A 19468-nucleotide genomic window follows, 5' to 3' on the forward strand; every position below is an offset into this window, starting at 1 on the left:
ACTGGCCTTGAACTCACAGAGACCCACCTGCCTCTGCCTCCTAAGTGCTGGGACTAAAGGCGTGCGCCACCATGCCCAATTTGATTTTATTTTTTTAATACAGGGTGAGAAATGGTGTCTAATTTCATTCTTCTACACATGCATAGGCAGTTTTCCTAGAAATTCCTCTTTTGTTTTCAAGGATGATTTTTACTGGAAATAAAATTCTGTTGGGAGACATAGGCAGGAGGATTTCTGTAAGTTTGGGTCCAGCCTGGTCTACATAGTGAGTTCCAGGCCAGCCAGGGCTACAGGGAGACCCCCATCTCAAAAAGACCAAAAAAATAAAATTAAATGAAATAAATTCTGGTTTGAGTCTAATATATATTTTTTAAATTTTGTTTTCATTTTTATTCATGTGTATGTGTGTCTGCCATTACTTAAATGTGTGTTCTAGTGCCTATAAGGGCCAGAAGATGGGTCAGATTCCCTGGAGCTGTAGTTTACAGGCATTTGTGAGGTATTTGTGAGCCACTCAGTGAGGGTGCACTCCAGCCCCCACCCCTTATAAATGTGGTTTCGGGAATCAAACCCAGAGTCACACACATACTAAGGTAAACATTCTACCACTAAACTATGCTCCAGCCCTAACCTGTTTTCCTATCTCACATCAAAGAGCTGCTGTCACACTTCCAGCTTCCATGATTCTCTTTTTGTTTTTGTTTTCTCGGACAGGATCTCATGTAGCCTGTGCTGACCCCCAAACTTGCTATATGCTCTGAATTTCTTATCCTTCATCTTTCATCTCTTTGAGTACTGGGATTACTGTTGTGTGCTACCATGCCCAGTTTTATGGAGTACTGAATATTAAACCCAGGGCTTTGTGCCTAGCTGAGCTATCTTCTTGGCCCTTCCATGATTTCGGATAGTAAAATTGTAATTAGTATAATTAATATTGTTTCCTGTGGGGTATGCAATTTTCTGTTTTTAAGATTTTTTTTTTTTTTTTTTTTTTTTTTTTTTTTGAGACAGGGTCTCCCTGTAGCCCCAGCTGGCCTGGAACTCAGTATGTAGACCAGGCCGGCCTTGGACTCACAGAGACCTGCCTGCCTCTGCTTCCTGAGTGCTGAGATTAATGGCATGCAACACCACCCCTGACTGTTTTTAAGATTATTTATTTATTTATTTATTTATTTTTGTAGTCCTGGAAAGGAATCCAAAGTCTTACACATACTAGGCAAGTACTCTACTACTGAGCTACATTCCCAGCTCTTGGTTTTTGAGACAGTGCCTTGCTATATAGCTCAGGCTGATCTATAGTGATCTTCCTGCCTTTCTCTTCAAGTGTTAGAATTGCAGGTGTGCAGGTGGTTTTCAGTGTTTGAACTATTGTGTACCTAGGCATGGCTTTTGTCATATTAGTCCTTCTGTAAATATTATAAATTTCTTGAATCTTTAATCTTTATAATTCCTCAAATTTTGGAAGTCATCAGACATTGTGTATGTATACAGTGCATGTGTGATACATTCATGTTTTCCGGTGAGGGTGCATGTGGAGGTCAGAGGACATCTTGGAGTGTCAGTCCTCACCTTCTACTTTAAGACAGGATCTCATCACTGCTACCTACTCCAGGGTAGCTGGCTGGAGAGCTTCCAACGATTCTTTTATTTCTACCCCCTTCTCCTTGTAGGAATGCTGAGATAGAGTCTTCTTGAGCTACATGTCTAGATTTTACATGGGTTCTGGGAACTCAGATTCAGGTCCTCACACTTGATAACAAGTACTTTCCCACTGAGCCATCTCCCCAGCCTCAGCCATTGCTATTTTTCAACTAAGTCCTTTTGGCCTTAGTCTTTCCTGAATTCCAATTATGTTAGTGTTAGATTTTCTGATTGTCCTACCATACAGCAACACTCTGTTCTAATTTTAAATTTTTCATTTTATTTATTTGGGGGTTTTACTTATTTTTATTTTATGTGTTTGAGTGTTTTGCCTGCATATATGTAAGTGCATCCATGCATGCAATGTCCTCAGAGGTCAGAAGAGAAGTTACCCTGGAATGTTATGGAGAGTTGGGTGCTGGGTTGTGCTATCTAGATAGCTTTAGTGTCAACTTGGTACATCTGGGTAAAGGTAGCCTCAGTTGGTGAATTGCCTCCATTGGACTGGCCTGTGGCCAAGTCTATTATAGAGCATCTTCTTGATTATTAAGTGATGTGGGAGGACCCGACCCACTGTGGGTGGTGCTCCCCTGGGCAGATGCATTTATGTTGTATAAGAAAGCAGGTTGGGGCTGGAGAGATGGCTCAGTGGTTAAGACACTGGTTGTTCTTGCGGACGACCGAGGTTCGAATCCCAGCACCCACATGGCAGCTAACAACTGTTCATAACTCCAGTTCTAGGGAATCTAATGGCCTCTTCTGTCCTCTGTGGGCATTGCACAACACAGGTGCACATATCTACATGCAGGCAATACACTCATAAACATAAAAATAATAAATAAAATATTTTTTTAAAAAGAAAGGTTGAGGCGGGTGGTGAGGCTATGAGAGAGTGCGACTTGGGATTTGGGTATATAGATGAATAAGATTGTTTGGGATGTTCTGTATGAAATACACACAAAATAAATTTTAAAATGAGTTATATTTGAGGAAGAAACATTAAAACTTCATGTTAATTAGTAGATGTGAAAAACATTACCATTGAAATCTGCCTGATGACTTTATATCCGTGCTCAGGTGCCATGGATCTCAGAAAGTAACTGGCTATGACTAGTAATAATCAGAAATATAGAGGTTAGAGACACTTGTGCAAACAACTAAGTGCTAGTTGCATTAAAAATGAGTTTTTCTGCTGGGCGTGGGAAATAAAAGTTTTTCTGTGTGAAACAGTATTTCTTTTTGGCATCTTTTTGAGACGGGGTCTCCCTGTAGCCCCAGCTGTCAGGAACTCATTGTGTAGACCAGGCTAGCCTTGAACTCACAGAGATCCGCCTGCCTCTGCCTCCCAAGTGCTGGGATTAAAGGCGTGCGCCACCACTCCCGGCTGGAGATCTTTTTTAAAGGTTAAAATCTCCCTCAATTTTATGTCTTCTAGGGTTTATACTGAGTACAATATTGCATAACTGTATTAATTCAACTGTGAACCTAAAAATTGACAGCCAATTTTGAAAGATGCATCTTTGCTCTGAAAACTGTTATTGAATGTGTCAATGCTGTTGTAATGAAATGCTTCTACTAATTATGTGGTTAATAAATAAAATTTTAATATTTTATTTTTATGTGTATGAGTGTATTGCCTGCATGTATGTGAGTGCACCAGTGTCATGCAATGTTGCAGAGGTCGACGGCTTCAGATTCCCCTGGAACTGGAGTTAAGGACAGTTCATAGCTGCTATGTGGGTGCGGGGAATTGAACCCAGGTCCTCTGCAAGAGCGGCCACTGCTCTTAACCACTGAGCCATCTCTCCAGCCCCATAAATAATTTTTTTTAAAAAATGAAAAAAAGAAGAAAAAAAGAAAGCAGGTTGAGCACGGGCCAGAGGCACAAGCTAATAAGCAGTGTTCCTCCATGGCCTATGCTCCGCTCCAACTCCTGCCTCGGGCTCTTTGATGAATTTGTGACCTGCGAGATGTAAACCAAATAAATCCTTTCCTCCCCAGATTAGTCAGAGTAGTTTGTCACAGCAATGGAGAAACAAACTGGAACCTGGGTCCTCTGCAAGAACAGCAAGTGTTCTTAACCATTATCTCTCCAGCTCCTATTTTGGTGGGGTTTTTTTTGGGGGGGGGGCGTTGTCTTTTTGAGACAGGGTCTCCTTGTAGCCCCAGCTGTCCTGGAACTCACTGTGTAGACCAGGCTGGCCTCCCAAGTGCTGGGATTAAAGGCGTGTGCCACCGCACCTGGCAACCCCCATCCCTTTTTAAATTTTATTTTGAGACATAGTCTTGTTCATGGCCTCAAACTTGTGACCCTCCTGCCTTCAGCTTCCCTAGTAGCAGGATTATGAGTGTGCTGAGGCCAGTTTTGAGCTGTTACAAGTAATTCTATGAACATGGAGGTCTCATCTCTTTCAGCAAAATTGTTTAAAATTTACCTACTTTGTATCGGTAGTTCATTTCTTTCTGTTGCTGAGTAGTATTCCACCTTTCAGACATACCACATTTTGTTGGTCTGAGTTTGGGGTGTTAGGAATAAAATAGCTGTGAACACTAGGGTGTAATTATTTGTGCAGGCATTTGTTTTTAAATTTCTTCCTTGTACCACTATGCCTAGCAGTACTATTGCTAGATCATATGGTAAATGCATGTGACCGTTTTCTAACATGGTTGCAGCTTTTACATTTCTAACAACGTATTTGGAAGTTCCTTTTTTTTTTTTGAGAGAGGGTCTCCCTATAGTCCCAACTGACCAGGGTGGCTTTGAACTCACAGAGATCGGCTGCCTCTGCCTCCTGAGTGCGAGAATTAAAGGGGTGTACCACTGTACCCGGTTGGAGGTTCTTTTTTTTACATCCTTACCAGTACTTAGTTTTACCCATCTTTTGAATATCATCAGTGTTTCCATCAGGGATGGCGGTCCTGTAAAATAATAGAGTTGAAAATTGTCTATTTTGAGGTGAAATTGTGGCCATTCTAACATCACAGTGCAACATATTCCTTGAATTTATGGTGCTGCTGGTGTAAATACTATAACTGCCTGTCATAACCATGAAGTACACATAATTTTCTATAATGCATAATACTTTATGCTGGCAGTAATTAGCTATTGCTGGATTATATATGTATTTTGCTATACTTTTTATTGTTATCTTAGAGTTTATTTCTACTTATGAAAAAAATTTAGGACTCATGAAGTGGTTCATCAGGTAGAGGTGCGTGTACATCAGCCTGACAACCTAAGTTAAGAGAAATATGTGACAAAAGCACCTAATGGACACATCTCAAAACTAGCTGGCTGCTTCACAGTGAATAACTGTCTGTGCATTTTCAAATGACTAGTAATGTTGGCTCTTTCCAAGTACCACTGGCCCTCTGAATATCTTTTTGGAAATATTTAAATATTTTGCCCATTTCAAAAGCTGGGGATTTGGCTAGCGTGAAAAATCAAACCTAGGGGCTCACACAAACTAGGCAAGTATGTTGCCTCTCTGCAAGCTGCATTTTTAATGATTGAGTTGTGTAAGGTTTTTTTGTTCTTGTTTTTATACTCTGCTTGTGAATTATTTTCAGATGCATGTAATATGACTGTTTTCTCTATTTCATGACCTGCCTTTAAGTGGGACTCAGGCCTCTAGTAATCTGCCACTGCCCTTTATGCTTGTTTTATCACTAGTAATTATGATTTTGATTACTTTAGACTTCAGTGTGTCCTAAAGTGTCAGGTAGGGTTAGTCCTATCTTTGTTCTTATTAATGTTTCTCTAACAAATCTAGGCCTGTTGCATTCCATGTGGGGTTTTTGTTTGTTTGTTTGTTTTGTTTGTTTTTTTTGTCTTTTTGAGACAGGGTCTCCCTGTTGCCCCAGCTGTCCTGGAACTCACTATGTAGACCAGGCTGGCCTTGAACTCACAGAGATCCGCCTGCCTCTGCCTCCCGAGTGCTGGGATTAAAGGCGTGCACCACCACGCCCAACATGAAATTTTAAATCAGCTTATCATTTTTTTAAATACTTTTTTAAAAAATTTACTCATTTTTATGTGTTTGCGTGTATTGCCTGCTTGTAGGTAAGTGCACCCATGTTGTGCAATGTCCTCTGAGGTCAGAAGAGGCTGTTGGATCCCCTGGGACTGGAGTTAGGGAGAGTTATTAGCTGCCATGTGGGTGTTGGGTCTTTTGCAAGAACAGCCAGTGTTCTTAACCGCTGAGCCATCGCTCCAGCCCCAATGTTTTGAATTTTTATCCATTTTAGTATTTTCCTTTCTTCTCTTGTAGATTAACCTAACATGGCTGACCAGAGGCAGCGCTCACTCTCTACCTCCGGGGAGTCACTGTACCATGTTCTTGGGCTTGACAAGAATGCAACCTCAGATGACATTAAAAAGTCCTATCGGTAAGAGGTCATGTCATGTCTCTTCAGAAGGATACAGATTGTCATATGGCTTCTTGAACATTTTACCAGTCCTCAGACTTAAAACTATCACATTAATGTTCTCTTAGCAGCAAAAAGGAAACACTTTGCAGATGTTGCCCATTATCCACAGTCCACAGGGTCAGAGTCTGTACCTGTTGTAAGAGCCTGTTGAGCATAGGCAGAGTTTTACAGTGGCTAATGTTGTACTTCAACATAGTGATAAGGTCTCTTCACTCTATGTCATGACCTTTTGACTGGACTTTGTAAGAATTTAGCTCTTAGGTGCAGCATCATGTGGCTCTATCTAGAAATGGAAAGGCATTGTCCTAGTTACTTTTCTATTGCTGTGATAAAACACTGATCAAGCTGGGCGTGGTGGCACGTGCCTTTAATCCCAGCACTTGAGAGGCAGAGGCAGGCAGATCTCTGTGAGTTCAAGGACAGCTGGGGCTACAGGGAGACCGTGTCTCAAAAAGACCACAAAAAAATAAAATAAACACTGATCAAAAGCAATGTAGAAAGAAAAGTGTGTATTTCACCTTAGAGCTTACAGTCCATCATGAAGGGAAGTCAGAGCAGGAATCTGGAGGCAGACGCTGAAGTGGAGACCGTGGAGGAATGCTGTTTACTGATTTTCTTCTCTGGCCTATGCTCAGCATGCTTTCTTAAAAACCCAGGACCCCCTGCCCAGGGGTGCACCATCCCACAGTAGGTTGGCCCACCCAGATCACTCAACAATCAAGAAAATGCCTCAAAGACATGCCCATAGACCACTCTGATAGAGGCGATTTCCCAGTTGAGGTTCCTCTTCCCAGGTATGTCAAATTGACAACTGAAGCTACCCACACAAGCATTGGCAACTAGACATTCCAGTTATCCTGTTCTTGCACTAAATGTTATTTGGCAAATGTGCAGTTAGCTGGCCAGGACACTAGGGGTCAGCAGTAGGCTTTCCCTTTGACAGCAGGAGTGCTATAAGCTGTGCTCTACCCTTACTACTTCAGGACTCTTCCCCCTGTGCATGGATCCTGGTGGGGAGGTTTGCCCTGAAGCAAATGCAGAGACGTCTTTTAACTCTGATGATCCAGATCTCTGGAAATTTGGAAATTGAAATGGTAATGGGTTAGCACCTCTTTCCATGGACTCTCAGATGTGAAATGCAAAACCAAGGTAGAGCCAGGAACTGGTTTTGGTTTGCAGGAAGCTGGCCCTGAAATACCACCCTGACAAGAACCCTGATAATCCAGAGGCTGCAGACAAATTTAAGGAGATTAACAACGCCCACGCCATCCTGACAGATGCCACGAAAAGAAACATCTATGACAAATACGGCTCACTGGGGCTCTACGTGGCTGAGCAATTTGGGGAGGAGAATGTCAACACATACTTTGTACTCTCCAGCTGGTGGGCCAAGGTGAGCTGCCATACTGAACCATCTAGTACCTGGTAGGACTGCAGCTACAGAAGGCTCTGTTCCTCCATTCTCTTGGTATGGTCTGGCCTGGAGCTGTCCCTGTCCTATATGCTGTGCAACTGGAATACTGGTCCACTCATGGTAGGCATAGTGCAAAGTGCGTGGAGCAGAGCCACTTCCATCAACATGATTTTTTTCTGATGCATGGCACTAAGTTCTTGAAAGTATTGAGATGGGAAACAAGCCTTTCATCATAGTGTGAGCAGGCTTTTTGTTACCGGGAAAGGCTTCTTAAGACTCTTAACTTTGAAAACTTTTGATTAGCATCAAAAGTTTGTTTTATTTGTTAAGTTTTTTCCTTTCCTCATTGGTCAGCCATATATAAGACCAAAGAGTAACTATGGCCTTTAGCTATAGGAAGCCCAGTTTTGGCTTTGGTCAGTATTCAAGTTCGTCTTTTTTTGTTTTTGTTTTAATTTTAGAAATTTATTCTAGATTCATAGGTGGGAACTTAAGAGGGAGAGAACCATGCTGTTTGAGATAGGCATGAAGGTCAGCCATGTGACAGACAAGCAGTAATTGCAAAAAGTTTGTGGGGGGTGCTTAGAGAAGGAGTAAGGGAGCCCAGAGTACCAGAGAAAGCACATATAGGCTTTGGCCAGCATCTGAAAGAAATACTTTTTTAAAAAAGGAAAAGCTATGCTTTGTCTGAGTCCTGACTCAGAAAGGTGAGCGGACCCAACAGACCCTCATGGTACCTCATGCTCATTCTCATCTGTTTTTCTTCCCTTTCCCTGCTAGTTCACTCTGAACGATACTGTTAGCATGAGCTGTGCCTTCTGCAGCTCTGTCCTGTCTTCTAGGGGGGGTCTTGTCCTGTGGGCCCTCCAAGCCATGCAGCGCCAGCATTTTCTCCCCCAGGCCCTGTTTGTTGTCTGTGGCCTCCTCACCTGCTGCTACTGCTGCTGCTGTTTGTGCTGTTGCTTCAACTGCTGCTGTGGGAAGTGTAAGCCCAAGGCACCTGAGGGTGAAGAGACGGAATTTTACGTGTCCCCCGAAGACCTGGAGGCACAACTGCAGTCTGACGAGAGGGGTGAGTGCCCACCCCAGAATCACGGGCCTGTGTGGGGTGGAGCCAGCACTGGCCCTGAACGGTGTCAACTGTCTTGTCAAACAGGAGGGCACTGACACTGTGCCGCGAGTGTTTGTGGTGGCAGCTGGGACTGTTGAGGTGTGAACGTGGACACTTGAGGTAAAGCAGGTGCAGGAAGCTGTTCCTGCCCATGAAATATGGTAGCCATAGATCTGAGGGACTTAGAGGTGGGGTGGGCAGCAGGCAGGTTGGGAGGGCCAAGGGCTGGTATGACTGAAGCCACTGAGGAAAGTATGTTGGGTGGAGGCCAGCAAGTAGCTTCTCCCCTGAGTGTCTGTCCAGGTGGCTGAGTGTTGTGATACAAGGATCGTGTTAATTGGCACACAGCACAGCTACTGCCCTTTTGCGATGAGGCTGCCTGCTTGCTTTTCAGAGGCCACAGACACACCGATCGTCATACAGCCGGCATCTGCCACAGAGACCACCCAGCTGACGGCTGACTCCCACCCCAGCTACCACACCGACGGGTTCAACTAAATTCAGGAGAGGCTGTGATTAGAGGATGAATCAGCACCCGGCCACTGCAACCTTAGAATCATGAACTGTAGTCACTGATGGGGAGGCAGCCGTCAACCTGACTTGCTATGGCTCGTCAGGGCCTCCCCATCTCCTCTATGCCCACCCATCCATCAATCCTTGATACATGAAGTACGTAGCATGCAGTATTTAAAGCAGTGTAGCTACGGTCTTCTCCTCCTCCTTCTGTTTTATCCTTTTTTAATAGCATGTATGGGTTATGTTCAGTGTCTGTGTTGTGGATGTGCTGCAGCCTGGCCACATTAACTGGATGGTGGAGTTGCCTTGGGCTTTCAGCTAAGTGGGTCCAGTGAGGTTCAACTGTCTCCTTGTGTTTACAGGAGTCAGAGGCAGACACCTGGAGCCACAGCTCCATGTTGGCCTTGGTACCCCATGACAGGGTCTAGTCCATGGCTCTGATCTCATCCTCAAGGCTGCAGGCAGGGTTTTGATTTCACCTGTCAAGGAGGGAGCTGGGCCACATCCTCCAGGCACCACCAGCATCAGTGCTTTGCACAGTGTTCGTGTTGGGAAGCTCGAATAGGGTCTCTGCACCATCTCACTCGACCTCGTGAGTTTTCCCGTTAGATCTGCTATGGAGAGTACAGGTATGCCCCTTCTGAGAGTGGAAGCACGCTCTGTGCGGTATATCTCTAGCCCGGGTCTCCTGGAGGTATGTTCCCTCACTGGTGTGTGGGAAATCATTTGTCTCTGTTCTGCACCTTTTCAGGTCAAAAGCTGGATTGATGGGGCCACAGCCTCCTTCCCTCATTCCTGGGTCGTCATCCACATTCCTTCAAGCCAACCTATTTTTTTTCCCTTTTATGGACTTTTTAAGGTCCACAAATGGTGGTAGCACCTGCCACTTAGTCATAGTGAGAAGGTTTGTGAGTCCAGTTGTAGGTGGCATTGTGGCTACTTGTAAAGTGCTTGAGTGAGGATCCAGCAACCAGAGCCTTCTCCCTATGCTTGCCAGAGCTCCATCCACCCTCACTTGCCTTCACTTCCACTCGTCATCATCAATGCCTCAGGTGGAGATGGAATGTTGGGTTCCTGGACCAGGTAGCTAGACCCATGGCCCCTGGCTCAGGAGGGTTGGCTTCCAAGGAAGTTGTGGTGACAGTCACCCAACCTGGGAGGCCAGCACCAGGCCACAGAATCCCTTTATGAACATCACTCTAGTCGGTATTCCAGTCTTGGTTAGGGTTACTATGGCAGGGGAAGTTGAGGAAATGTGGGTACCAAGAACTTGGCACCACCCTGTCCTTCCACAGTTAGCTGGATTAGCTTCACGAGACTTCAGTGAGCCAGGTTGCTGCAGATCCTTCCCGTTTGCTGCTGACCATCTGCATTTCCAGTACAGATGAAGAATGAGAAGGCTCATGTGATGGCTCAGTGGCCCAGACAAACCACCATGTTTCTGAAGCCAGCCCCCCTTCTCCCCTCTCCCAGCTCACCAGGGAGCAGATCAGGTTGACAGGAGGTTGCAAGAGGGGGCAGCAGTGTGAGGGCAAACTTGCACTGACTGAGGGTACCTATCCAGGTCCTGGGAGGCACTGTGGTGCCAGAGTCCCTAGGCAACCCACAGCAGAACTGTGTGAGCCATAAGCTGACTATGAGGTCCTTGGGTTTGTTAGTCTGTTTTGCTCTTTAAAGGATCTTGGGGACATTCACTAACATAATAAGTTAGAAATAATTTGTTAACACCAGACCTATAGCTAGGTTTAGTGGGGCATGCATATAATCCCAGTACTTGGGAGTCTGAGGCAAGAGGACCTTGAGTCCCAGGCCAGTCTGGGCTACATAGTGAGACCCTGACTGAAAACAAAATCCCTCTGGTAGAAGGATAAGCAATCCATTGCTGAGCCCATTGTTAGAACAAGGGAAGAGGAGAGGCAGCTGAGCAATCTGGGTGCTCTTCTCAATGTACTAGATTCTATAATGGCCAGGAACCCAGTTCAGAATGTAGGTGAGGGGTAGAGAGCTGCAGTCTGGTCACACATCCATCCTGTGTGCAGCTCTGTGGCCCTTTCCCTCATGTTCTAGTAAGCCAGATCCTGAACTGGGGCTCGTGGGTGCTATTAGGGTGAAAGTACAGAAGTTGAACCCAGTGTCTTCGGGAATTTGTAAAACTAATCATGTAGAATTTGAAACCCTCAATTTGTAGGGCAGTTTCAAGGTGATGATAGTGATTGCCAGAGCCAGCGCGTTCTCCCTGACTTATCCCTGAGCAGACTCCCTTGCAAGGTTTTACTGTGTTGATCTAAGGTTTCCCTGGTTTCATTTGCCCTGAACTGAGCAGAGCTGGTAAGTCTCAGGATAATCCTGATATTCTGTCCTGTCCAAGTACTAGCAAATATGGAGACCCCACACACATACTCCCTAAACTCCTATACTGGTGGGCCACATGGACGGTGCTGTGGCATATTGCCAGAGGAGTGCTGGAACCAATCCATTGGAAGCCCATCCAGTGAAGTGGGTGCCCCTTCAGGACCAGACAGCATTGACCACTTCTGACCTACATGGAAGTATGTGTGAGAGACTTGGGGTCATCTCACTACAGCTGCTGGAGTGTTGATTTCTGTTTCTGTTCAGTGCTGTTTTTTTCTTTTACTTTATTTTTAAATTACTTTAGATAATACTGCTCAATGTTTATGAGCCTTCCTAGTCCTCTAATGTTCAGTTAATGCAGCCAACACTCAACAGGGACCTGTTAGAAAAAGAAACCAGAATGCTTACTGTGGTGAATGGGAAACTTCACCCAGTTGTTGATTGCTGGATTTGGCCCTGAATTACAAAGCCACAGTCTCTTCTCAGATGTTCTGACCCCAGGTTTTACCAAAATCAATGCCCATTGTCCTACTGACCCATGGCTTCTATTTCAGGTGAACCTTGTGCAAAGGAGCCACCACTGTTGGAGATGGTGGCCCCAGCATGCAGGCTGTCCCTGGAGGGTCCAGGTGCTGTAGGCAGAGCTGGTGGGCCTTGACCATTCTCCTCTGGCCCTCAGTGCACCCTCCATGAGGGACAGCTGTGAACCGTGTAAAATGTGACTGATCCTATTCCTTTCCCAGTGTTCTGAGCTATGAGCCCCTGTGGCCCAGGACTGGCCTGTTTCTGTTATTTTGGTTACAAGTCATCCTCCTGTGGAAATGGCAAAAGCTACATCTTTACTGTCCTCACCAGCACGGTGTGCATTGTCACATACTGTGAGTGTGGGCTGTGCTGTGTGTCTGTGTGTGTACATATGTGTATATGTATATATCACGCAGCAGGCCTGTCATGCTGCTGTCCAGTGGCAAAGCAACAAGTACAATAAAAGTTGGCTTGAAATCGGCCTGTGATTTCTTGGCGTGTTCAGCAGGGACAAAGCATGAAAGGAAACCCTGAGCCTATTATGTACATCGGTGCATATGCCTGAATGCACTCTTTCCCCCCAACAAGCATTTGGCTTCAGCTAGGTTGGGCACAAGAGTGACCATACCAGACACCAGACCAGGAATATCCATTCCTGGGGACTATGCCAAGCTCACCTGACCCCCAGGTATATGAGGTCTAGCAAGTGACCAGAAACTCCCCTCTTGAAAAGCTAAAAAGATACTAAGCATGTAAAGGATAACCTGGCTAGGGAAGGGTCAGGGTTAAGAACCCACAGGTGGTGAGATTGGTAGATGTGTTTTCCTAGAAAGTGAGACCATTTGACGCTGAGTACGGGGGGAGAAGTTGGCGCTGATGTGGATAGATGTGTTTTACAAACTAAATGCAAGTGCATGGAAACTACACTAGTTTTACCCACCTTTGGAGTCTACACCAGAGCAAGCTGCTGTCACCCTAGGCTGACTGACTCCTTTGTGCAACGCCAAGGGCTGTGGTGATTTTCTCATGGTGACCTGTCTCATATGTCTGAATGTTGACCTAAAATAAAGGTAGCTGTTGTAAAAATGTTTTCACTGCAGGCCAGAAGTGTCTTATTTAGGGATCAAGGCCAAATTCTGTTAATGAATTTAGCCCTGAAGTGACATCTGATGTTGGTCCCTGCTGGGTCTCCTGGAGACTGAGACCTCACTTCCTCCTGCCTGGTCCTCTTTTATTTATTTATTTGGTCTGTTTGAGACAAGGTCTCCCTGTAGCTCCAGCTGCCTGGAACTCACTCTGTAGACCATGCTGGCCTCGAACTCACAGAGGATCCCCCTGCCTCTGCCTCCCAAGTGCTGGGATTAAAGGTGTGCGCCACCACACCCAGCGACACCTCATTTCTAAATGCCAAGACCTGAATAATAAAAAGGACCTGTTAGTTAATGATGTCCGGAAGCTAAGGGCAGCCAGGACACAGGTTCTGGAGCTCTCAGGGACATTTCTGCCTTACAACCCTGGCTACCCACCCAGAGCAGGTAATAACATGCCCTACAGTCTCAATAGCCGCATTAAGCCAGTGGACAGTGGCTATTGGTCCTGCTGTTCCCCCATCTACCTATCACCAGCTACTACTTTTCAAAGCTTCCAGAAACTTCCCTGCTGTCATCTACACACCCTTGCTCACACTGCTCTGTAATGACTATTTTGAACAGATATCTGGAGCAGCACATGTGGAAGTTACATGAACTGGTTTTGACTGATGTGACTTTTCTCAGCTGTGAGCCTGAGATCTTGACTTCACAACAGGCCTCTGTCCTCAGCAGCTTAAGAGCCAGAGGGCATCTAGGTATTTCAGCTCAATATACAGGGGTATTCCCACCCACCCACCCACCCCCTTTTTTTTGAGACAGTGTCTCACTATGTAGCACTGGCTGGCCTAGAACCCTTAAAACTCATCAGACTAAGCTACACACACACAAAGATCTGCCTTCGTTCCCAGCAGAGCTGCCTACTTCTGGTCCTTGAGGCAGTGGCCACTACACTGTATTGCTGGGTGGCTCCCTTTCTGTACACCTTTGTCCTGACTACATTTCCCAGAGTTGTACCCTACCTAGGATTCCTGGATGTAGAGCTGCCACTGGAGCAGCTGCCAGATGTGGCCCCCAGTTGATTCTGACAGCTTTATGCCCCAACATCTCAGTAGGGTCCATCCTTCTGTGTGTCTTCCCATATGGCACCCCAGATGCCACAGTTCCTGTGGCATGTTTTGAGGTACTCTGCACACATACATGCAATACCTGGTGGCAAGGTGAGAATGGATGTGATTTGGAGCAATCAGCACAGGTTCTCTCATGGCCTTTGATTTGGTGTTTGTTCCCCCCATCTCAGGGGTGAGGGTTCAGTCCTGGGCTATTGCAGAATCCATGTCTGCTTGAGGGCATGTGTTCATGGGGTGTTTTGTTGGTCTTTTTGAGATAGGGGTTTCCTTGTAGCCCCAGGTAACCCAGAACATACTATATAGACCAGGCTGGCCTCCAGCTCACAAAGACCCATTTGCCTCTGCTCCTGAGTGCTGGGATTAAAGCCATGTGCCAGAATGCCCAGCTTGGAGTGCCATTTTGAAGACCTTACTGGAATGGAGTGCCTTGTAACAGCAGATACCAACAGGCTCAGCAAACCCTCCCGTTACAGTAAAAAAAACAACAACAAAAAAGCTGCCTTGACCATGAAGGCCCTCGGGTCTGACCAGCTCAGACTGGTGGGTGAATCTATGCCCTTGATCTTAACATAAGGCTAGACAGATTGATATTCATTCATATTTTCTCTCTCATTACTATATCCGTCTGCCCCCCCCACCCCCCGCCGCAATTTGTATTACCAGAGATTGAATTTAGGGCCTCACACATGCTAGGCAAGCACTCAACTACTGAACTACATTTCCAGCCCCAGAAAGCTCTTGAAATGCAATTTAGTTGAAACCAGTATGTTCATTCTTAAGGTCTTGCTGTGTAGCCCTGTGAAATTCATCTTCAATTTTGGGAAAGCTGAACTTGATGCATGCCTGCAATCCCTACACCAGGGAGGCAGAGGCAGGAGGATTGCCACAAGTTTGAGGTCAACCTTGTCTATATTCTGTGTTCCAGGCCAGCCCAAGGCTGATGGCAAGATTGTCTCAAAAAATATATTTGAGGAAAAAAGCCTAGAAATACTAATAACTAACACCTTGAAACTTCAGACCTAAGACTTAAGTAATTTGATTCAGATTTCCCAGAAGGGAAGAAAATGGTAAGTTGAGAACTAGTTTGTGCCCCTCCCCCATCCTGATCTGAGGCATTCCATGGGCATATCTTATCTGCCTCTTCTGCTCATGATGCTGTGCCTTGTCTGCTAGTGTCCACTCCATAAGTACTATGTTCACAATATTTTTCATAGCTGTGCTACACTACTAAACCACCTGCAGTCTGACTGAGTTTTTGTCAGTTATAAATCTGCCTGTGGGTGTTCCTAGGCCTGGCATTCATTTCATCTCTTAACCCAGGTCATGTCAAATGAATTAGTAACAGTTGATTCCTGCTCTTATAAATTGGTCTGGGGGGATGGAGCTGGAGAGATGGCTCAACAGTTGAGATCACTGTCTGCTCTTTCAGAGGATCTGGCTTCAGTTCCCAGCACCTACATGGTGGCTAACAACTCCAATTAAAAGGTAACAACAGTTCCAGGGGATCCAATGCCGCCTTCTGGCCTCCATGGGCATGGCTTGCACATGGTGCACCTACATACATGCAGGAAAAACACATAAAATAAAAATAAATGAAAAAAAAGATGGTCACCCAAGATTTTCAATACTTGCTGCTGATACAAAGCTGCCCCAGGGGTGAGAGATCAGTGACTGGGGTCTGGAGGTCTTCCTCTGACTGGCGGCTCCAAAATGCTCTGTCCAATGGTTGTCTGCATTCTGCTGTTCCTTTTTTGTTTTGTTTTGTTTCATTTTGTTTTATTTGAGACAGGATCTCACTATGTAACCCTGGCTGGCCTGGAACTCACAGAGATCTGCCTGCTTCTGCCTCTTGAATGCTATTAAAGGGGCCACCACACCCAGCCAGCTTCAATCCTGTCAGCCTTAGAGCTGCTGCCAGATGTTTTTTCCTAATTTGTTCTTTTGAGTTTTCTTAGGTTTACTCTACATTTATTATTTTTGGCATTTTAAGTATGGGATTCCTTTTCAAAAATGTATTTTATGTGTACAAGTGTATTGCCTGCACATATGTGAGTGCACCCATGTTCTGCAATGCCCAAGGTCAACCCATAGAGGTCAGAAGGTGGTGTTGGAGCCCCTGGAACTAGAGTTACTGATGGTTATTAGCCATCATGTGGGTACTGGGAACTGAACCTGGGTCCTCTGGAAGACCAGCCAGTACTCTTAACTGCTGAGTCATCTCTCCACCAACAGTGAGATTCTTAAATACATAACACCAAAGCATGAATGAGGAACATTCATTCCTCCTGGTGGGCAGGAGAATCATTGCACAGAACACAGCTCTCATCCCAAGACCACTATATTGCACAGGGTCTGAGGGGAGAGGTGGTCAGTTAGGGCAGCACAGGCCCAGGACAGTACCTGGCAGGTGGATTTGCCACTCGGGGGGAGGTGTGTCAGGTCCAGTGGCTTGGGATTGGTCATGGCATCCCTACCCACTTGCTGTGAAAACCATAGCAAGCCCCTCTTCAGGGGGATGATCTGAAGGTAGGGCCTGAGAGAATTCGGATGGCTAGGTCCACAGATTGCATGTGTGTGGCCTTTGGGTTTGGAGTAGTGTGCTTGGCTGGTAACTGAGCTGCCCTGCTGCTAATTGCTTGCATGCTCTGGGTCTGCAGGGCAAGTGCCTGAGCAGTTCCAACTGGCACAGGACAGCAGTGGCCTGTGCTGGTGAGCACAGGTCTCTTGTCACAAACTCCCTATCAGTCCTTGGAGTGGAGAACTCTTCAGATCAGCACAGTGGGGAACACATGTGTCTGTGTTTCTCGGGCTCTGGCTGTATTGAAGCTAGGGGACATGCAACTGGATCCATGGGAGCTGAAGTGCTTACTTGCCATCCAGGCCCAAACAGGTCTTGGGCTCCAGCTGAAAGCTGGTTGATCTGATGGTGGAAAGACGCCTGCTATGAGATGGTATGCATTGCTGCCCACCCCCACCCCAGATATCACTGCTAACATTGCCCTTGCTCCCAGACTGATCCTTCCCTGGGCCCAGTCCAGGATCATTCCCCATATGCCAGATGCCCTATTCCTCTCATTTCCCAAGCATACCCAAACCAAAATCCACCTCGCTGCTTCAGCCAGGGCATCTTCCCTTAAACTTGATCTCCAGCCCTGAACTTGAATTTAGGGAGCCTGAAAACAGCCCTCCCCTCCCAGCCTCCAGAATTTTTGTCTGCCTCCTACTTTTCACTTGGTGTGGGAAGCTGTGTGGTCCTGCAGATGTTCTACCCATAATGCCCTTGTTGCAGGACTCCTGGAGCACCCAGCCTACCACATGCCACATGGTCCAGGTCCAGCACCTACTGCTTCCTAACTCTGGGGAGTACAACATAGGCACTTCATACCCTGTACCAGGGTCCTCCACTAACTCACCAGACACTTGAACCACTGTCAATGTGATCATCATATGTATCTCCTTCTGGGACTGGAAGTCCCAAGGATCCCAGGCACCAGACTTCCCATCTATACCCATCATCACCCTGTGACTGCTGATCTGGGGAAAGGGATGGCACTTCACAGGCTGACAAACCTGAGATTGACCTTATAGATACCATTCTCAGATTGGACAGTCCTGGAGGCACCGCCCAAGGCAGCTGTGCTTTGGAGCAGGAACCCTTAACCTGTGTCAAAGGGATTTCTAGATGAGTGTAAGGGGGGATTTTAGGTCCATATCCAGCTTCCCCACCTACTGTCAGGCCCTGTGTCCATCTGGCTGCCTGGGTCCATGCTCACTGTTCTTGGCTGACCTATCTCCATGGTGCACATTACCCCTCAGCCTGCACTGGGTCAAGAGACCTAGGCATCTAGAGGACAGGACTTTTTAGTTCTAAACCCAACTAATACCCTGAGAGCTCCCTGGATAACCACCCAGGCTCAGCCTCAGTCTTGCCTAGTTCAGGACTGAAGTCCCAAGCACATGCAGTTATTATTCCGAGAGTTTGGAGCTAGAGAAGTTGCTTCTCTCCCTCCCTTCACTGTGCACCCCCCCCATAGCTGTTTAGAAAGTCACCCACTTCCAAAGACCATGGGATCCTAACTAGAATGGGGCTAAGAACTCTCCTGACTTTGTCAAGATAAGATAGGCCTCAGTCTATCCCCAAAATGGCCACCCACTCTGAGATTTCCCCAACAGTGCGTGGATACAGATACTCAAGCTGGGCTCTGAAGCTCAGGCCCCATGACCAGGTTCTTCTCTAGGCCCCACTGACCTTCACGAAGAAGGAGAAAACTAACTTTCCCTAAGAGCTGGTTGCCAGTTGAGGTGGGGCAAGAAACCCAGCCCTTCTAGCTCTGAGCTTCATTACCACACTTGATGTATGTTATCTCTGGTAATGTACTATGTGGCTGCACATGCCACATGTGGGTGGTGTTGGCATGCACAGGTATGTGTTTGGTTTGTTCTCAGGGAACTAATTAGCCTGGATTGAAGGACCTGGACCCTGCCCAGTTTCTCACAATCTTCCCCAATTCCTTATGTGGAAAGACCTCGCTGGAAGGAATGGTCCTTTCCCAGGTTCCCGCCATACAGTGTAGTAATGAATGAACCAATGAAGCCCGGAGACATGGAGAGGGTCTACTTACCAGAATATGGAGAAGGCCCTCCTGTGGACTTCTGCTTTGGTCCTCTTTCTTCATCGCCTGGCTTCCCCCTTGGACAAGCCACCCACCTTAATCTGCTAGCCGCTATGGGTTGGCCTCCGCCCAGCAACTTCCTGTCCCCACCCCATGACAAGTTTTTCCATGACAAGGCCTTTGTGAGGTGGAGTAACCAAGCAGACCAGAGAGGCAGGAAAGAGGCCCAAGCCAGGCTTGAGTGGGGATCCTGTCTTAGGGTCTTAGCTCACCTGCCACAACTCAAGAGACCAGAGCCCATATCTAGTAGGTATCTATATGCTCATGTCTGTTACCTCACTGAGAGAGAGTCAGCAAGGGAGAGGTGGGGGTGTCTTAGCCTCTAGAGTCCAGTAGCAGCAAAGGCAGGGCTGCATGAAATGGGTCCTGAACAGCCAATCCGTCTAAGGCCTTGACCATCTTGGAGCTGGTCGTCTTCCTCTGCTCAGTCCTTCCCACAGCTGCCCCCACACCAGCTTCTGTTGGGTCCCTTGATAGCACAAATGTCATTGGGGGAATTCTGCCTCCTATTACACTAGAGCCCTGGGTAGCCCTGTCCCTGGGTCCAGGTCTGGGGGTCACCAGGCTCTAGGGGCTCCATCTGCAGG

General features: G+C 46.5%; 1 protein-coding gene across 3 annotated transcripts in view; it reads left to right on the top strand.

The window, feature by feature from the left end:
* The window catches only part of Dnajc5 (DnaJ heat shock protein family (Hsp40) member C5), a 36189-nt gene extending 23722 nt beyond the window's left edge, over positions 1 to 12467 (top strand). For 2 of the 3 annotated variants that reach the window (XM_008843305.2, XM_008843304.3), the window contains exons 2-5: positions 5913 to 6030; positions 7252 to 7465; positions 8387 to 8558; positions 8992 to 12467. In XM_008843305.2, coding sequence (XP_008841527.1) covers positions 5924 to 6030; positions 7252 to 7465; positions 8387 to 8558; positions 8992 to 9095 — 597 coding nt within the window. In that variant the 5' untranslated portion in view covers positions 5913 to 5923 and the 3' untranslated portion in view covers positions 9096 to 12467. Of the gene's footprint in view, positions 1 to 5912; positions 6031 to 7251; positions 7466 to 8386; positions 8559 to 8642; positions 8718 to 8991 lie in introns of all 3 variants that reach the window. The other variant, XR_607617.3, reaches the window with a different exon arrangement.
* Positions 12468 to 19468: the final 7001 nt, after the last annotated feature.

Source organism: Nannospalax galili, unplaced genomic scaffold (assembly GCF_000622305.1).
Source record: "Nannospalax galili isolate Female #2095 unplaced genomic scaffold, S.galili_v1.0 scaffold160, whole genome shotgun sequence".
NCBI classification, from domain to species: Eukaryota; Metazoa; Chordata; class Mammalia; order Rodentia; family Spalacidae; genus Nannospalax; species Nannospalax galili.